The sequence below is a fragment of the Dysidea avara genome, chromosome 6 (genome assembly GCF_963678975.1).
Source record: "Dysidea avara chromosome 6, odDysAvar1.4, whole genome shotgun sequence".
In the NCBI taxonomy this organism is placed as follows: Eukaryota; Metazoa; Porifera; class Demospongiae; order Dictyoceratida; family Dysideidae; genus Dysidea; species Dysidea avara.
This window is the reverse complement of record NC_089277.1, coordinates 30,974,719-30,988,185: the sequence shown is the minus strand read 5'-3', so window position 1 is coordinate 30,988,185 and position 13,467 is coordinate 30,974,719. Positions and strand designations below refer to the sequence as shown.

General features: G+C 37.8%; 1 protein-coding gene and 2 long non-coding RNA genes across 14 annotated transcripts; all 3 read left to right on the top strand.

Annotated features, from left to right (window-relative positions):
- Positions 1 to 1,308: 1,308 nt before the first annotated feature.
- LOC136257870 (uncharacterized) lies at positions 1,309 to 2,854 on the top strand. The gene is made up of 7 exons (XM_066051187.1): positions 1,309 to 1,443; positions 1,499 to 1,576; positions 1,636 to 1,972; positions 2,020 to 2,081; positions 2,141 to 2,223; positions 2,282 to 2,379; positions 2,427 to 2,854. Exons 1-7 carry the CDS (start codon positions 1,349 to 1,351, stop codon positions 2,784 to 2,786), a joined length of 1,113 nt encoding a protein of 370 aa, XP_065907259.1. The 5' UTR covers positions 1,309 to 1,348; the 3' UTR covers positions 2,787 to 2,854.
- A 203-nt stretch (positions 2,855 to 3,057) lies between these two features.
- On the top strand, positions 3,058 to 6,736 carry LOC136257869 (uncharacterized). 12 transcript variants are annotated; one of them, XR_010702235.1, is made up of 18 exons: positions 3,058 to 3,339; positions 3,393 to 3,595; positions 3,653 to 3,800; positions 3,893 to 3,991; positions 4,044 to 4,113; positions 4,181 to 4,248; positions 4,567 to 4,618; positions 4,686 to 4,842; positions 4,899 to 5,250; positions 5,293 to 5,357; positions 5,409 to 5,464; positions 5,517 to 5,583; positions 5,628 to 5,692; positions 5,744 to 5,807; positions 5,863 to 5,929; positions 6,319 to 6,396; positions 6,444 to 6,528; positions 6,577 to 6,736. It is a non-coding gene; the product is annotated as an uncharacterized lncRNA (long non-coding RNA). The 12 variants fall into 12 exon arrangements; XR_010702238.1 differs by having other exon boundaries at positions 4,661 to 4,842; XR_010702241.1 differs by having other exon boundaries at positions 4,501 to 4,618; positions 5,636 to 5,692.
- A 1,058-nt stretch (positions 6,737 to 7,794) lies between these two features.
- LOC136259154 (uncharacterized) lies at positions 7,795 to 11,708 on the top strand. Its single transcript, XR_010703229.1, has 3 exons — positions 7,795 to 7,821; positions 8,657 to 8,748; positions 11,514 to 11,708. It is a non-coding gene; the product is annotated as an uncharacterized lncRNA (long non-coding RNA).
- The last annotated feature ends 1,759 nt before the right edge of the window (positions 11,709 to 13,467 follow it).

The window sequence follows — 13,467 nt, the reverse complement described above, 5'->3', positions numbered from 1 at the left end:
ATACTTCGTCCACAGCTATACCTACTAGGTGATCATGATAGGTCTTTCAATGGAAGATGTCTTAGACTACCCAGCTTTTGTCTCCAAGCAGTAACTCAGGACTTATAAATATTACAGAATAGTCATTTGCACTTAACTATATAGCTAGTTTCGATAGTTTCATCTTCATGCGGACTGTCGAACTTTTATTGAACATAAATGGATTGTACACCCTTCTGTACTAGAGACCAGTGCCTGTAAAGGGCTTACTACAATGGTAATTGAGTATGGACTTTCTTCGTTCTCTTTTAGACACTAAACCCATGGAGGTAAGCTCGAGTACCAGTAGGAAGAGACAACAAATCCTGTCCTAGCACGAAAGACTTAACTGTACTCTGCTGACACGGCTTCAATTCAGTGAATCGGCAAGTCGCTATGCCACTGTAGTAACAACCTTCTATCTGCAATGTATTAAATTTTACAGTTGAACCTCGAAGCCATAAGACCAGCCACGTAAGAATTAGCTACTAGGTTGCGTCACTAATTATAAATGGAGCGATCTGATTGGAGCCCCCAACATTCCGGTAACGCCAAACTTTTGTACACAGTTTCACCAGATACTTTTTGGGGGTAGGGCGCCGCGAGACTATAATAGTTTATGCTGCGCGCGAATTGACATGATGTTTCTTTCTAGCCATGGTTCTAAATCTAATGTACCACAGAGGAGCTCAACTCCAGCGCCTGTTCAGCGCCACCAACAATGGCGGATCCAGGATGGGGCATTTGGGGCAAATGCCCCCCCCCCCCCCCCCCCCCCTCTCCTCCTTGTGGAGGAGCCAGCCATGCTTCTGATTAAAACAGCTAGTAAATTTTATGTCAGACCAACCAAGATTAGTTTAAACTTACAAAAATATGCACATTTTACTAGCATTTATTACAAATTCATCTGAGACCAAAGCGAAACGGAAGTCAAACTAACTGTAAAATAGTCACCCAGCACCTTCGTGCGTACTAAGCGCCTCTAAAAATAATTATCGTGTTGCTGTTATTTAAGACATTCAGAGCCTTTTAAACAGTTTTAAGACTTCACAACCATCTGAAAAGGCCAAAATGGCAAATATCAACAGTGAGACACCACTAAGAGGTGATTATTTGCTGCTTTAAAAAAGCAGCACTGAACTATAGAGAATATGGTTCTCCCCATGCATGCAACCACCTACAACTTACCCTGTTTGTGCCCCTCCCCTAGCCAGCTCCTGGATCCGCCCCTGACCAAAGGGGCAGCAGGATTTCTGCTACGGAAGTTTTAAGGTTAGTGAAGTGCACTGAGCCAAATTTTCATTTTTGGCGCCTTTTTTTGAACAGTGTCATGGACGATAGTCTACCTTTGCCGCGAAGCAATACCACTTCCTTTTTTTCTACGTCAACTCCTAGAAGATATGGAAGAGAACCTCTTTGCACTATGTGAGTACACACAATTAGCTAGCATTATTTCTAACTGCATGTCCCGGCCTTGAAGGAGTAATCCCGAGAGTCAAAATGTCAGCAGTATCTCTGACAGCAGTCACCTTGCTGACTCCTACGAGATGGATCATAGGTTAGTTTGTTACCGTAAGGTGGTTTCTTTACATGTATCTGCATTGAAAAAAAAAACAGCTTTAGTGAATGTGGTGATGTTGGCGAGTCATGGACAAGGCAATCATGGGGACCGGGTGAATTGTCGAATTACTCAGGCACATTTTCACACCAAGGCCAAGCCATTGAGTCTTCAGTCTGCCAGCTTTTTCAGCAAATTGAAAGAAGCATGGAATCGGCTTTTCAAGAACTGGACAGACGGATGATAACCATTGAGAAAAAAGTGGCTAACATAGAAGAAAGGCAACAAAGCTCATCTGGATCGCATCAATCATTGTATGATGGGTCATCATCATCATCAGGGACAAGAAGTTGTAGTGGAGCAGGAAGATGTAAAAGAACTCCACCAGATTTACAGGTATTTTATATGAATATATACTAGTATATCTAACATACATTATTTAGTATAAGATACGAGTCCTGCATTCCAACTTTGATGAAACAAATCAGTTTCATTGCCATGAAAGGTATGCTGTATAAATAGCTATAGACATACAGCTTCATTTATATCTTATAAACTTATTAGGATTGATGGTGAGCATAACAATAGGATTGTAAGCATCATGATAAAAGAGCTACACAAGGACTATCCAATACAACAAATAAGAGGTGTGTGGAGCTCCATTATGTTAGCTACTTCTTAAATTTTATAATCTATTAATTTTAGATGGATGTAGAACATACAAAAAGACACTCCAGAGCAAAGAAAAGGACAAGTCAATAGAAACGATGAAAAAGACAAGAATTAGATCTCGTCAACAAAGGGTACAACATTTTGATTCATTGTTACCAAGCATCAAGTTTTTTTTTAGATATATGACCGCCGCAACAAAGTTGTGAAAAACAGTAGGTCATCCCGAATAAAGAAGCTATGGAAGCATGTCACTGCTGAAATGATGACCGAAGAGGAAAGTGATGACGAAGGTGGGTTTGTACGTCATCGACAATCATGGAGGTCAGATGACTTTAATAAACTGATGGATCATCTTGACAAAGGGAGAAAAGAAAGCCTTGCTAAAAACCGCCAAGAAGGTGAGATAGTTGAAAGGGCACCACCACCTAAGGCTAAGACGTGGATGATTACTAATGCCCCCCAATCACTGACTACAGAAAGCAGCAGTGGATGTGGAGATAATGACTACGTAGAGGATGGAATTGAGTCTGATGTTTAAGCATAGATTTTAGACTAGACATTTTTTGTGTGTAGGTTTGTACTCTACAGTATAATGATTGTAGCTATTATGAAAAGGATTGGATGAAGTAGCCAGCTGTAACTAGTTATATAGCTGTGAATAGGTACTCGTGATAGGTTGCAAACAGCACTTTGCACGAAGATCAATCAGTTTCCTAAATGCACTGTGCTTCACTCTGTATTATATTCCGTATCCAGTTGGGCTCGCGCTCAGAATGCACAAACACTATAATGTGGTCCGCGAACTGTTGGACCTGCTTGTGCACATTAGTTTACGGGAGTTGTAGTGGCACTGAAGATGTCGGTGGATACTAATATTTGTCAAGAGAAATAGAAAAGGCGGTATGTAACGAGGCGCAGATGGATTACCAGTTTGCGCGCTCAGTTGTCACAGAGAAGCCTCTATTATCTATGGTTGTTACAACTCCGGCACTTTTGTAGGCCTCAGATCCCAACTCGCGAGCTCTTCTAGTAAACCTTACACAAATAGGCACTGGTTTCCAGAGCACACAACTGATTCTACACATTTATTGGTCCGTTTTGGTCATGGTAGGTGATTGACATGTACATGATTTTAACTTTGCAGCTGTTTAGCTAGTGGTTGTCTCTCCTGATCCTGTTGGACCATTTAGGACATGGTGGAATGTTTAACAAGCTAAAATGGAGTGAGATTAGGAACAATGAAGAAGTGCAGATGGATTACTACTTTGAGTTTTACCTGTCTCTATATCCAGTTGGTTTGTTAATTGCACAGTTGACCCGTGCACTCATATGCTAGATATCACTTAGGTAGGTGCTAGCTGTAATGTAGCTACCACTAGCATTTTTTTTGTTTTGTTATACTAGATAATTGACATGTACAGTCTTAGCAGTGTACAGATGTGCATAGCTGGTGCACATTGATTCGGATATACAGTGAATTATCAACTGGTTAGCAGTTGTTTTGCTAACTGTTTTGGACCAATGAGGAGATGACTGGGCCACATATCCTGAAGTGAGAAACAGAAATAATGAAAACAGCATGGATGTATTATAGCTTTGTCCATTAGTACCTGTCATTACCTCATTTGAACTTGTTGCTTTTAGCCCTCAAGAGAGCATAGTGGGGCTTAGGAACTTTGTGGAAATTATAGCTCTTCCACTTTACATCACACAATCTTATTGGTTGCCAGCCAAAGCACATAGGTGAGAACTCTATATAATGCACACATTTATTTGTCCATTTTTGTCATACTAGGTAACTTGGCATAGAACTATACAGTAGTGCATTGTTAAAGTTTCAGAGGTGGCACACATGATGATTTACAGTAAGTCATCACTATTAATGTGTGGCTGTTTAATGATTGTTTCTGCTGATCCTGTTGGACAATTTAGGACATTGGGACTACACAATGTAAACAAACTTGAAGGGAGAGTTGCAAGTATATAACGAAGAGGTGCAGGTAAAGGGATCAATGGAAAAAGGGACATGTGCCATTTAGATTTTTTCTATTTCTTAAAAATGGAAATGACTTATTTAAGGCATGCAAAAAAATGTTGTTAGTAAGTTGACAGATTTTTAAGAGTTCTAGATGAATATATTAGAAAAATTACAACAATTCAATTATGGTTTTTAAATGCTATTTGGTGCCCACCACATGGCCACCTTATTTTTAAAATGTCACTTGTCCCCTTTTTCCGGTTACCCCTTTTAGATGGATTACAGCTTTTGTCCATTGGTCACTTTTACATGACCTACCACATTCCACCCGTTTGTGCAGGAGAGCACAGCTGACTCCTACACTCTTCTCACATCATGCAATTTTCCCCTAGGTGAGTGCTACCATAATTATTCAACCATTTTTATTTCACTAGGTGATTGACATGTGTACAATACTAGTCTTGAAGTGTACGGACTTTGAGAGGATGTGCAGCGAGTTACGTACTGGTTTTGGCAACTAAATTTGTTGCTTTGGCCATTGAATTTTACACGTAAAAAGATTGGCAGCTGGAGAAACACAAACACAAAATGTAGCAGCTGTTACATAAAAGTTCAGGTACAACTGTAGTAAACAACTCTTCATAAGTGATAATTCATCTGTGCTTGGTTTAGTCATTGGCAATGGATGTGGTCACTCGTGAACAAACTGATTGATTTGCCAACAGATGTCTGTACAACCAGCTTCAATTATGTACCTTCTAGTGTGTCAAGTGTAACTATCCAGGCAAAATATTCATCTCGTAATGAGTGGCTGCTTTCTGGAAGAGAGTTTAATTATGAATTTTTGTGCCAATGCAACAAATTTAATTGCAAATGCCCATTTACATATTATTTTTATTAAACAGTTTCACGGGTGTCTCTGCTGATTATGTTGAACCAATCAGGACATGCATGGTGGTGCCATAAGTGGCAAAATGATGTACGTAATTAAAAAAGCACAGATGGATTACAGCTTTCTCCATTGGTCAGTTTTATTAGTTACCTCATTTAAGATTGCTGTTTTTAGCCTGGCAGGAAGTATGGAATTAGCTTTTCATATCATATCATCTCATTGGTTGCCAGAGCACATAAGTGAGTACTCTCTATAATGCATGGGTATTCATCCTTTTTTTGTCATACTAGGTGATTGTGACATGCAGTCTCTTGCAGACATGCATAATTATGCATGCTGATTTGTGGTAAGTTACCATCATTTGAGGGTGTCTCTGCTGATCCTGTTGAACCGTTTAGTGGAATGTTTACCAGAGTGAGAAAAGAAATAACAAAGAACTGTAGATGGATAACAGCATGTCCATCGGTCAGTTTTTCCTGCCACTGCTTTATTCTAGCTGTTCTATTTAGCCCCGCAGGAGAACACAGCTGACCCACGAATTCATATCACATCATGTAATCTCCAGATTGCATAGGTGAGTGTTGCATATAATGTACAAATATTTGAACATTGTTTGTCACACTAGATGATTGACATGTACCGTCTTTTGAGGTGTATAGATGTGCTGATCTCCATACAAAGAATATACAGTGAGTTATCATTTTATTTCAACTCTTTAACAGCCAATTGTGTCGTACCAATCAGGACATGGCAGGGTCACAAACCTGAAGTGAAAAACAGAAGTGTTGATGGATTACATCTTTGTCTGTTGGTTAGTTTTACCATCCACTACACCATTCCAGCCATTTTATTCAGATTCATGGGCTGTGTAGGAATTAGCTGTTATTTAATTCATATCATGTAATTTTGTTGGTTGCTAGGCATTATTTTGTTGTGTACTGGGATTTTCCAGTCCATATCTTGGCTCATGCGTTTGGGTAGTGTGAGGAAACTGGCAGATTTATGTAACTAAGTGTCATGTTACGATGTATAATTGTAAAAATGGTGAAAATATTATGCATCGTGTTCTTTATCACCCGTGAATGGCCCTTCAGCTGTCTCGCTTTTAGTGCATGCGTGACAATGGACTGGAAAATCCTGCTACTTATTATTTTTACTAATTATAAAAGTACTGCACATGTACGCCTGATTTTCATTAAGGTACAATGGTGATGCTGGAATATGATTTTCAGTCAAATGGCATACAAGAAAGATACAGTTGTCTTTTTGATCAAAAATGTAAGCCAAAATATGATAATGTTGCCAGTCTGTAAATCTGTCTGTAGATCATCTCATCTCTAGCTATAGATTCTGTTATTGGAATTTACTGACTGATACCTTTGTAGTCATACTGTAATAGCAACAATACAGGTGATTACTAATGGAGCTTGTGAATTGTATTTACTGTCTTACCTGCAGTTGGAGCATACAGTTGCTGCAAGTAGCCACTAACATGAAAATAACGACGATACTGATTGGATACCATCATGACCCCGGAGACATTGAAACTGTATATATACTCCATGTACTGTACCTGTTGTGGTTTTAAGTTACAGAATTAAATTCATTACAAATATAATTATAGAAATTATTTAATTAAGGTAGCCACAAATTATAGGAAAGTAAAAAAGTACAATAGTATAGTAGCCAATATATGGTTGAAATAGGCTTAGTATAGTCTGATAATACACTGCACTATACTAGTGATTTAATCTCTAGTATATGACTATCTTAAATGTATTCAATAAGCTTGTTATATTAAAGCCCTAATCTAATAATATATGCTGTACTATTTCATTCTAATACTAACATAACAAGACTGTTATAGACCTTATTATTCTGAGCTTTTTTCACAGTGGTAGTCTACCAATACATCCACTGTGCATCTACGTATACTGGTAACAATATGGGTAATCCTATGTCTTATCTCTTGTATTACATACTGAATGTTAATGGCCATATCACGATTTTACTCATTGTATGTCTTGTCCACTATTAGTGTCAGTTGGTATTGACAAGAAGAGTTGCATATAGTAACATTAGCAATGTGGAAATGGATTTGTCCGTTTGCTGCTCATTCCTCTGATAAAAATTTGCATATTATCAAAACTGAAGCTTTACTTGTAGGCAAAAACTTCTATAGTATTTACTTACTATTAATCGTTTGTGAAACAAAATTTATTTCCTGGTAATTTTTTTGTCCAACTATAGTTCATACAAATGTTTTGAATTTACTATTTTAATAATTATAGGTGCACCCAATAGTCATATCAGCTGTTGAAAATACCCTGTGTTGGCTTTGTTTGTATAATGTAGTGAACAAGCAGCAGATACGGCTGTACAAGTTTCTGTAGAGGTATGTACATATTTAACATTACTTGAACATCACACAGTGCTCTCACAATATCCTAAACACGTACACTGTATGTTTACATATGTGACCAGATTTGCAAAAAGGGGCCTTCCACACACATCCAATTTACAAACTTTGGCAATTCATAATAAATAAATAAATAAATTAAATAATAACGTCAGATTGGAATAAGTTATTGCCTTGAAATTTGGACAGTAGTGTGCACCTACCTAGGTTAATGGAAGGAGAAAATTTTAGGTTTGTGTCCTTCTTGAACACAAAGTTGTTCTGAAGCTGATTAGCATAATTTGGTGAGTATACACTTGCAGTAGGACCTTGATTATCCAGACAGCAGAAGTGACTGTTCTATTAGAACATTTTGACTCTGGTGTATGTTCTATTAGAGTGCTTTGTATTTAAGCACTTTGACCAACCAAAATTGGATGTATAGCACTGAAATTACTGGGCTTCAACACTATTTGATTGAACAGACACATTGGTGTTCGGATAATGGAAGTTCTACTGCACCAGGTTTTCCCTTCCAATAGTTGCTATAAGCCTACCGAAAACACTTAAATGGCTTATATTGTATATTGTCATTGTGTACTGTCAGTGTATATGCTCTATTAGAGACTTTCACTATCAATGTGGTTAGAAGTGTGGTGTGTGCACGTGCATGCGTGCATGTGTGTGTGAATAAATTGCATGGGTGTTTGTATTTCTGTCATTTGTATATACGTCTTTTCTGCAACTTTTGTTTTTGTTCATATCCAAGGGTATATTTGGGGGGGGGGGGGGGGGTTTCTGCGGTTTCAGGAAACCCCCTTTGACAGCAAACTACTTTATAAAATAACTTGCTTCAATAAGTCTGCTATTAATAAAACTATTAATGCTGTCTAGTTAGAGAGTACAAATACAATATTTACCTTAAGTCTTTCGCTGTGAGTCTCACTACCACTCACAGCAGCAATAATAATTCAATTGCTTTACACACTAAATAGTGTATTGTAATTGTGCATTGTTGTAGCAACTTCTTGAGGATATACTTGGCATCACATGCATTTTTACTGAACATACAACAAATAGGTATGCATAGGGTTTGTATCACAGTGAGGGGTTGACTGTAGCTGTGTATATTTCATGTAGCTTAATTGTGTCATTGCCAGTGATGAGTTTCTAATGACGCTTAAGATGTACAACGTTTTGTCAAGCTGCTGGTTCCTCTGCCACTCAACTTAGTGAGTTTACATGTTCTGCCATGTTCTATGGTAGAGATAGATAACACATAACAATTTATTTAATCCACATTGACAAAAAGAGGCCCTAACACCCTGTTCATGCACACTATCTTTAACTTGGTGAGAAATTTATCGGTGTATGGTTTTGGTAAACAATATCGGTCCTACTGGAATCTCCATATTGACAATGTGTATAGGTATATCGAATCGGTACACCTCTTTTTGTTTTGGTTAAATGCCTTGGCATTTATTACCTTAGCAGTCCTTCATCTAGGAAATGACTCGGGGGGGGGGAAGGATAACATGCCGCTCCAGATAATTTTTACATTTCAGACTCTCTCTCAGGTACCTATACAATGACATACCCCCAGGAAATTTTGTATTTTAGACTCTCCCAGATTGCTTCTGATGCATTCTGAGGCAGTTTCATTAAACTATTCCTTAAAATTTAAGGGGGTCAAGAATTTGTCAAGGAGAGGTGAGCGCCCCCAACTGAAATCCTGCCTTAGTCCCAAATCAATGTGGCGACTATTCAAAATCACCCTCAATTTCATGCTTATAGAGCCCTTATTTTCACAGTTGAAGTTGATTTCCAGTACAATGGGTGCTTATTCTACCATACGCAGGATATTTTTTGTGATGATTTCATGAAGTGGTTATAAACTGATAATTCACATTTAAAATTTCACAAATGTCCTTCTTGGTTCCAATAGGTGGCAATAGTAGTGCAGTTTGATTTTTTCACGAATCACGCTGGATTTGTGAAACATGAAAATTTAGAGTCATGAATAAAACCTCTTGTAAGATATTTGTTTATTTTTAACAATTACAGTAGGACCTTGATTATCCGAATCCTTGATTATCCGAACGCTAGAACTGACTGTTCTATTAGAGTATTGAATGTTCCGTTAGAGTAGTTCATCAGAACTTAGTGAATAAATGAATGGGCTTCACTTCTTCACTTATCTGCACACTTTTGTGATTGAACTGGCACACATGTACAGGTGTTCAGATAATGGAGACTCTACTGTACTGTATGTTCTATTAGAGTAGTGCATGTATGTTCTACCTCATGCTTTGAAGTGCTGTGTTTATAATTATATTTGTATCTACTGAGCAATGTTGAGGCTCACTGCTGACCAAAATTTCAAGCCAATAACTGTTTTTCTAATCTAAAGTTATGAAGCGTCAAAGTCCGTAAATAGACCAGGTGCATACAAGGGAAAGTATTTTAATTGAACTTTTAATTGCATTTGTGCAACCACTGGATGCTGTGGTTAGCCATAAAATTGTACAGAAACCATTGGGAAACGGACAACTATGGACATAAAAGTTATTGTCGTGTAGAATCTGGAGAAGATATCCAGTTTTTTAAGCAGCACTGGATACTACATTGATTTCTTCCCCTGTGGTACTTGTCTGCTGTAAATATGCTAAAGCCATGCATTGGCGAGTTATGAGTCAGTGAAATTCAGAATGAGCGATGAAATGTTTTATGGAGACAAAGCACACAAGGAGCTGCTTGTTTCCCTTGTTTCCCAGTGGTACAGTACAAGAGCAAGCATTAGAACCACCTGGATAATGTTTCTGGGTTCGCTAAACATGTTGTTAACTTCATTGGCTGATCATGTTGATTCAGTGTTTTTCTTCAAAGCGATTCGTAACAAACACTATATTGTTGAGATGTGTTAGCATTCCTCCATGATTTTCTGATGCTTAACTTGAGAAAATCAGCTGTAAGAAGCCTTGTATGGTAACATTTCTAACTTCACTGCCCTATCACCCTGGCATCTTTCGTTCTATTCACAGCAGACAACCACAAGAAGACAGAGAAACCAAACTCTCCATTTACATAATATTGGAACATTCTGTATACTGTGTAAGTAACAGAAGTTGTAATGTTGGTTACCATCATTTTCCCAATGGCTTCAATACATTTTTAAGGGCAACCACAGCATCCAGTCGTGACGTAACTTGTTGATGATTGAGTTGCGTATGTTTTATTAGAGTTATATATTCTATTAGAGTAGTGTATGTTCTATTAGAGTAGTGTATGTTCTATTAGAGTAGCTGAATGCAACTCTGCAATGGGTTGTCTTAACATTGAACTGGCACACATGTAGATGTCATACCATATAAAAGGAAATTTTGTTGAATCATGCGAAACTTGCCAAAGTTTACATCATTATCCGTGGACTATAAAAAATGTACCAATGTTTATTTTGTTAAATGGATTTTAGCTGGAATTTCACCCAAGTATGTTAAGCTTCAGTTCTATATTATGTAGTTGTAGTGACTTCTCAATTAGAAAATACAGCATTTTTCCCTGGTGTATGTTCTATTAGAGTATACAATGAAAATGCATTGTAGAATGCTGCACCTGATGTACTTTGTTCTTTACTTTCACTTGCTGTGGTGTCTGTAACTTCAATTATTTGAGCAAGAAAGTGCTTTATAAGCTTGAGAATTCATAAAACAATAGATTAGAAACTAATTTTGGTATTAATTTAAAAATGTAATTCATAATTAAAATTTTTAATCAAACCCTCGAATCCTCAATAGATTTGTTTATCACTACATGTGGGTCTGTTATGCACAACCATTTGTTTATATATGTACCGTATATATGCAATGTGCACGCATCTATGTTGTTGTGCACGCATCTATGTTGTTGAGCAATGCAAATGCATTTAAGTACACAATTTATAATTACAGATGTGCGATCAATTAAGGTGAAAACATAATAATTTTTTTTATTTTTGCAGGTTTAGGTATTCTGATATACACAGCAAGTAGCCAATGAACATTGACATTAATCATGACTCTGTGTGCATGTGTGTGTATTATAATGTATATATCAGCATGTACTGTATTGGGACATTTCATGTATGCTATGTAAGGAAATTTGAAATGATTGTATATAAGGAAACCTGAAATGATTGTATACAAGAAAATTTGAAATATCAGTATACAAGGAAATCTGAAATATCAGTATACAAGGAAATTTGAAATGTGAAATATAAGTATACAAGGAAATTAGAAATATCAGTATACAAGGGAATCTGAAATATCAGTATACAAGGAAATTTGAAATGTCGGTATAATAGGAAATGTGAAATATAAGTATACAAGGAAATTAGAAATATCAGTATACAAGGGAATCTGAAATATCAGTATACAAGGAAATTTGAAATGTCGGTATAATAGGAAATGTGAAATATCAGTATACAAGGAATGTTCACGTTTTCTTCACAAGGAAAGTAGATGGAATGTGAAATATCAGTATACAAGGAATGTTCACATTTTCTTCACAAGGAAAGTAGATATTTACTGCTCATAGGAAAGTATACTGCCATACCTTGTGGTGGCTAATTGGAAATGTCCTGGAATGTTACCTATTTTGTACACAACAGATGAAGGAAACACTACAGGAAATTCTGCCCTATACTGTACCAAGAAATTTGAAAAGATTCGTGTCTGTCCTTTAAAAGGAAATTTCACAGCCATATAAAGTACATTTGGTATGCCGTTGGAATTTCAGGCATATACCCTGGTGCAGAAATCTCATTATTTTCCCAGTGAGAGGGGCGCATATGAACACTTTAATGATGAAGAGACTGAGGGCGCAAATCGGTCATTTGCTGCTGATCATGGAGTAGCTGCTGCAGTGAGACACTTTCAAAGGCTATTTCCAACGCGCAAGGTGAAAGAAAGCAGTGTGCGCACGTGGAGAGATAAGTATCTGGAAGATCTACAAATTAGGAAGAAAGAGAAATGGTCGTAAAGAAGCTTTCATACAAGAAAAGAGGTAGACCATTACTTCTGGGAGACTATTTGGATAGGCAATTGCAAGCGTATGCAGGGGCGGATCTAGGATGGTACTAATCTCTTGGGTAGAGGTGTGCAAAGCACACTTCCCAGCATGCTTCGCATGCTGGAACTAGGGGGTCTGGGGCAGGGGCGTAGCTAGCCAGAAGGTGATGGAGGGGCAGGCATGCCCCCACGAAACATTCAAAATCATTCATGATTGCAAAAAAGGCTAATGACCCAATGGGGGGCTAGCCAAAATACGGTCTTGTATTATTACAACTTAAATAACTAGCTACGTAACTATTTCAGTACTGACTGCTTCCAATCGAGGTAGCTATATTCGTCGAGCATCATCGCACGTGCCACAACTGTACTCCAACAAATTCATCCAGTCCGGTAGAGCTAATACTTTAGTGCAAATACAAGTTACTTTACGTTAGCTACAGCCTGTGCTACAGTCCTAGCACACTGCTGACAGGATGACGTATTCACTCACTTCACTCGGCGAAATTCAAATGCCATGTATTGCACGAAATCCCACCTGTCTTGCTAGCAGGACTTGTAAGCTTGACTGATCCACCTGACTGACTGACAAAGTAAAAACAGACTGCACTGCCGTACGTACAAAGGTCCAGTGTGATCGATTCGATAAAATAAACTTGGTACATTTATTTGGCTAACACTTTATCACCTCGTAGGCAGCAGGTTCGTAGCGTCATCTGGTCTCCTTTGTCACTTGTGAGTTGTGACTCCTGCTGCGGAGAAGCGGGTCAGATTCAAAAATGTTCTATCACGCGAGTAATCTACATTGTTGCCAGATGATTTGCTCCAAATGTTCATGTGAAAAAATAAATTTGTTCATAAAAAGTTCATAAATCCATAGTCACTTTCCGAAAACTAGCCTACACA

Bases quoted from the DNA above. Each gene is read 5' to 3' on its own strand.
- LOC136257870 (XM_066051187.1), top strand. From the start codon at position 1,349: ATGGACGATAGTCTACCTTTGCCGCGAAGCAATACCACTTCCTTTTTT. The intron at 1,444-1,498 runs GTGAGTACACAC...CCGGCCTTGAAG, and splicing joins AGAGAACCTCTTTGCACTAT to GAGTAATCCCGAGAGTCAAA. The intron at 1,577-1,635 runs GTTAGTTTGTTA...AAAAAAAAACAG, and splicing joins TCCTACGAGATGGATCATAG to CTTTAGTGAATGTGGTGATG.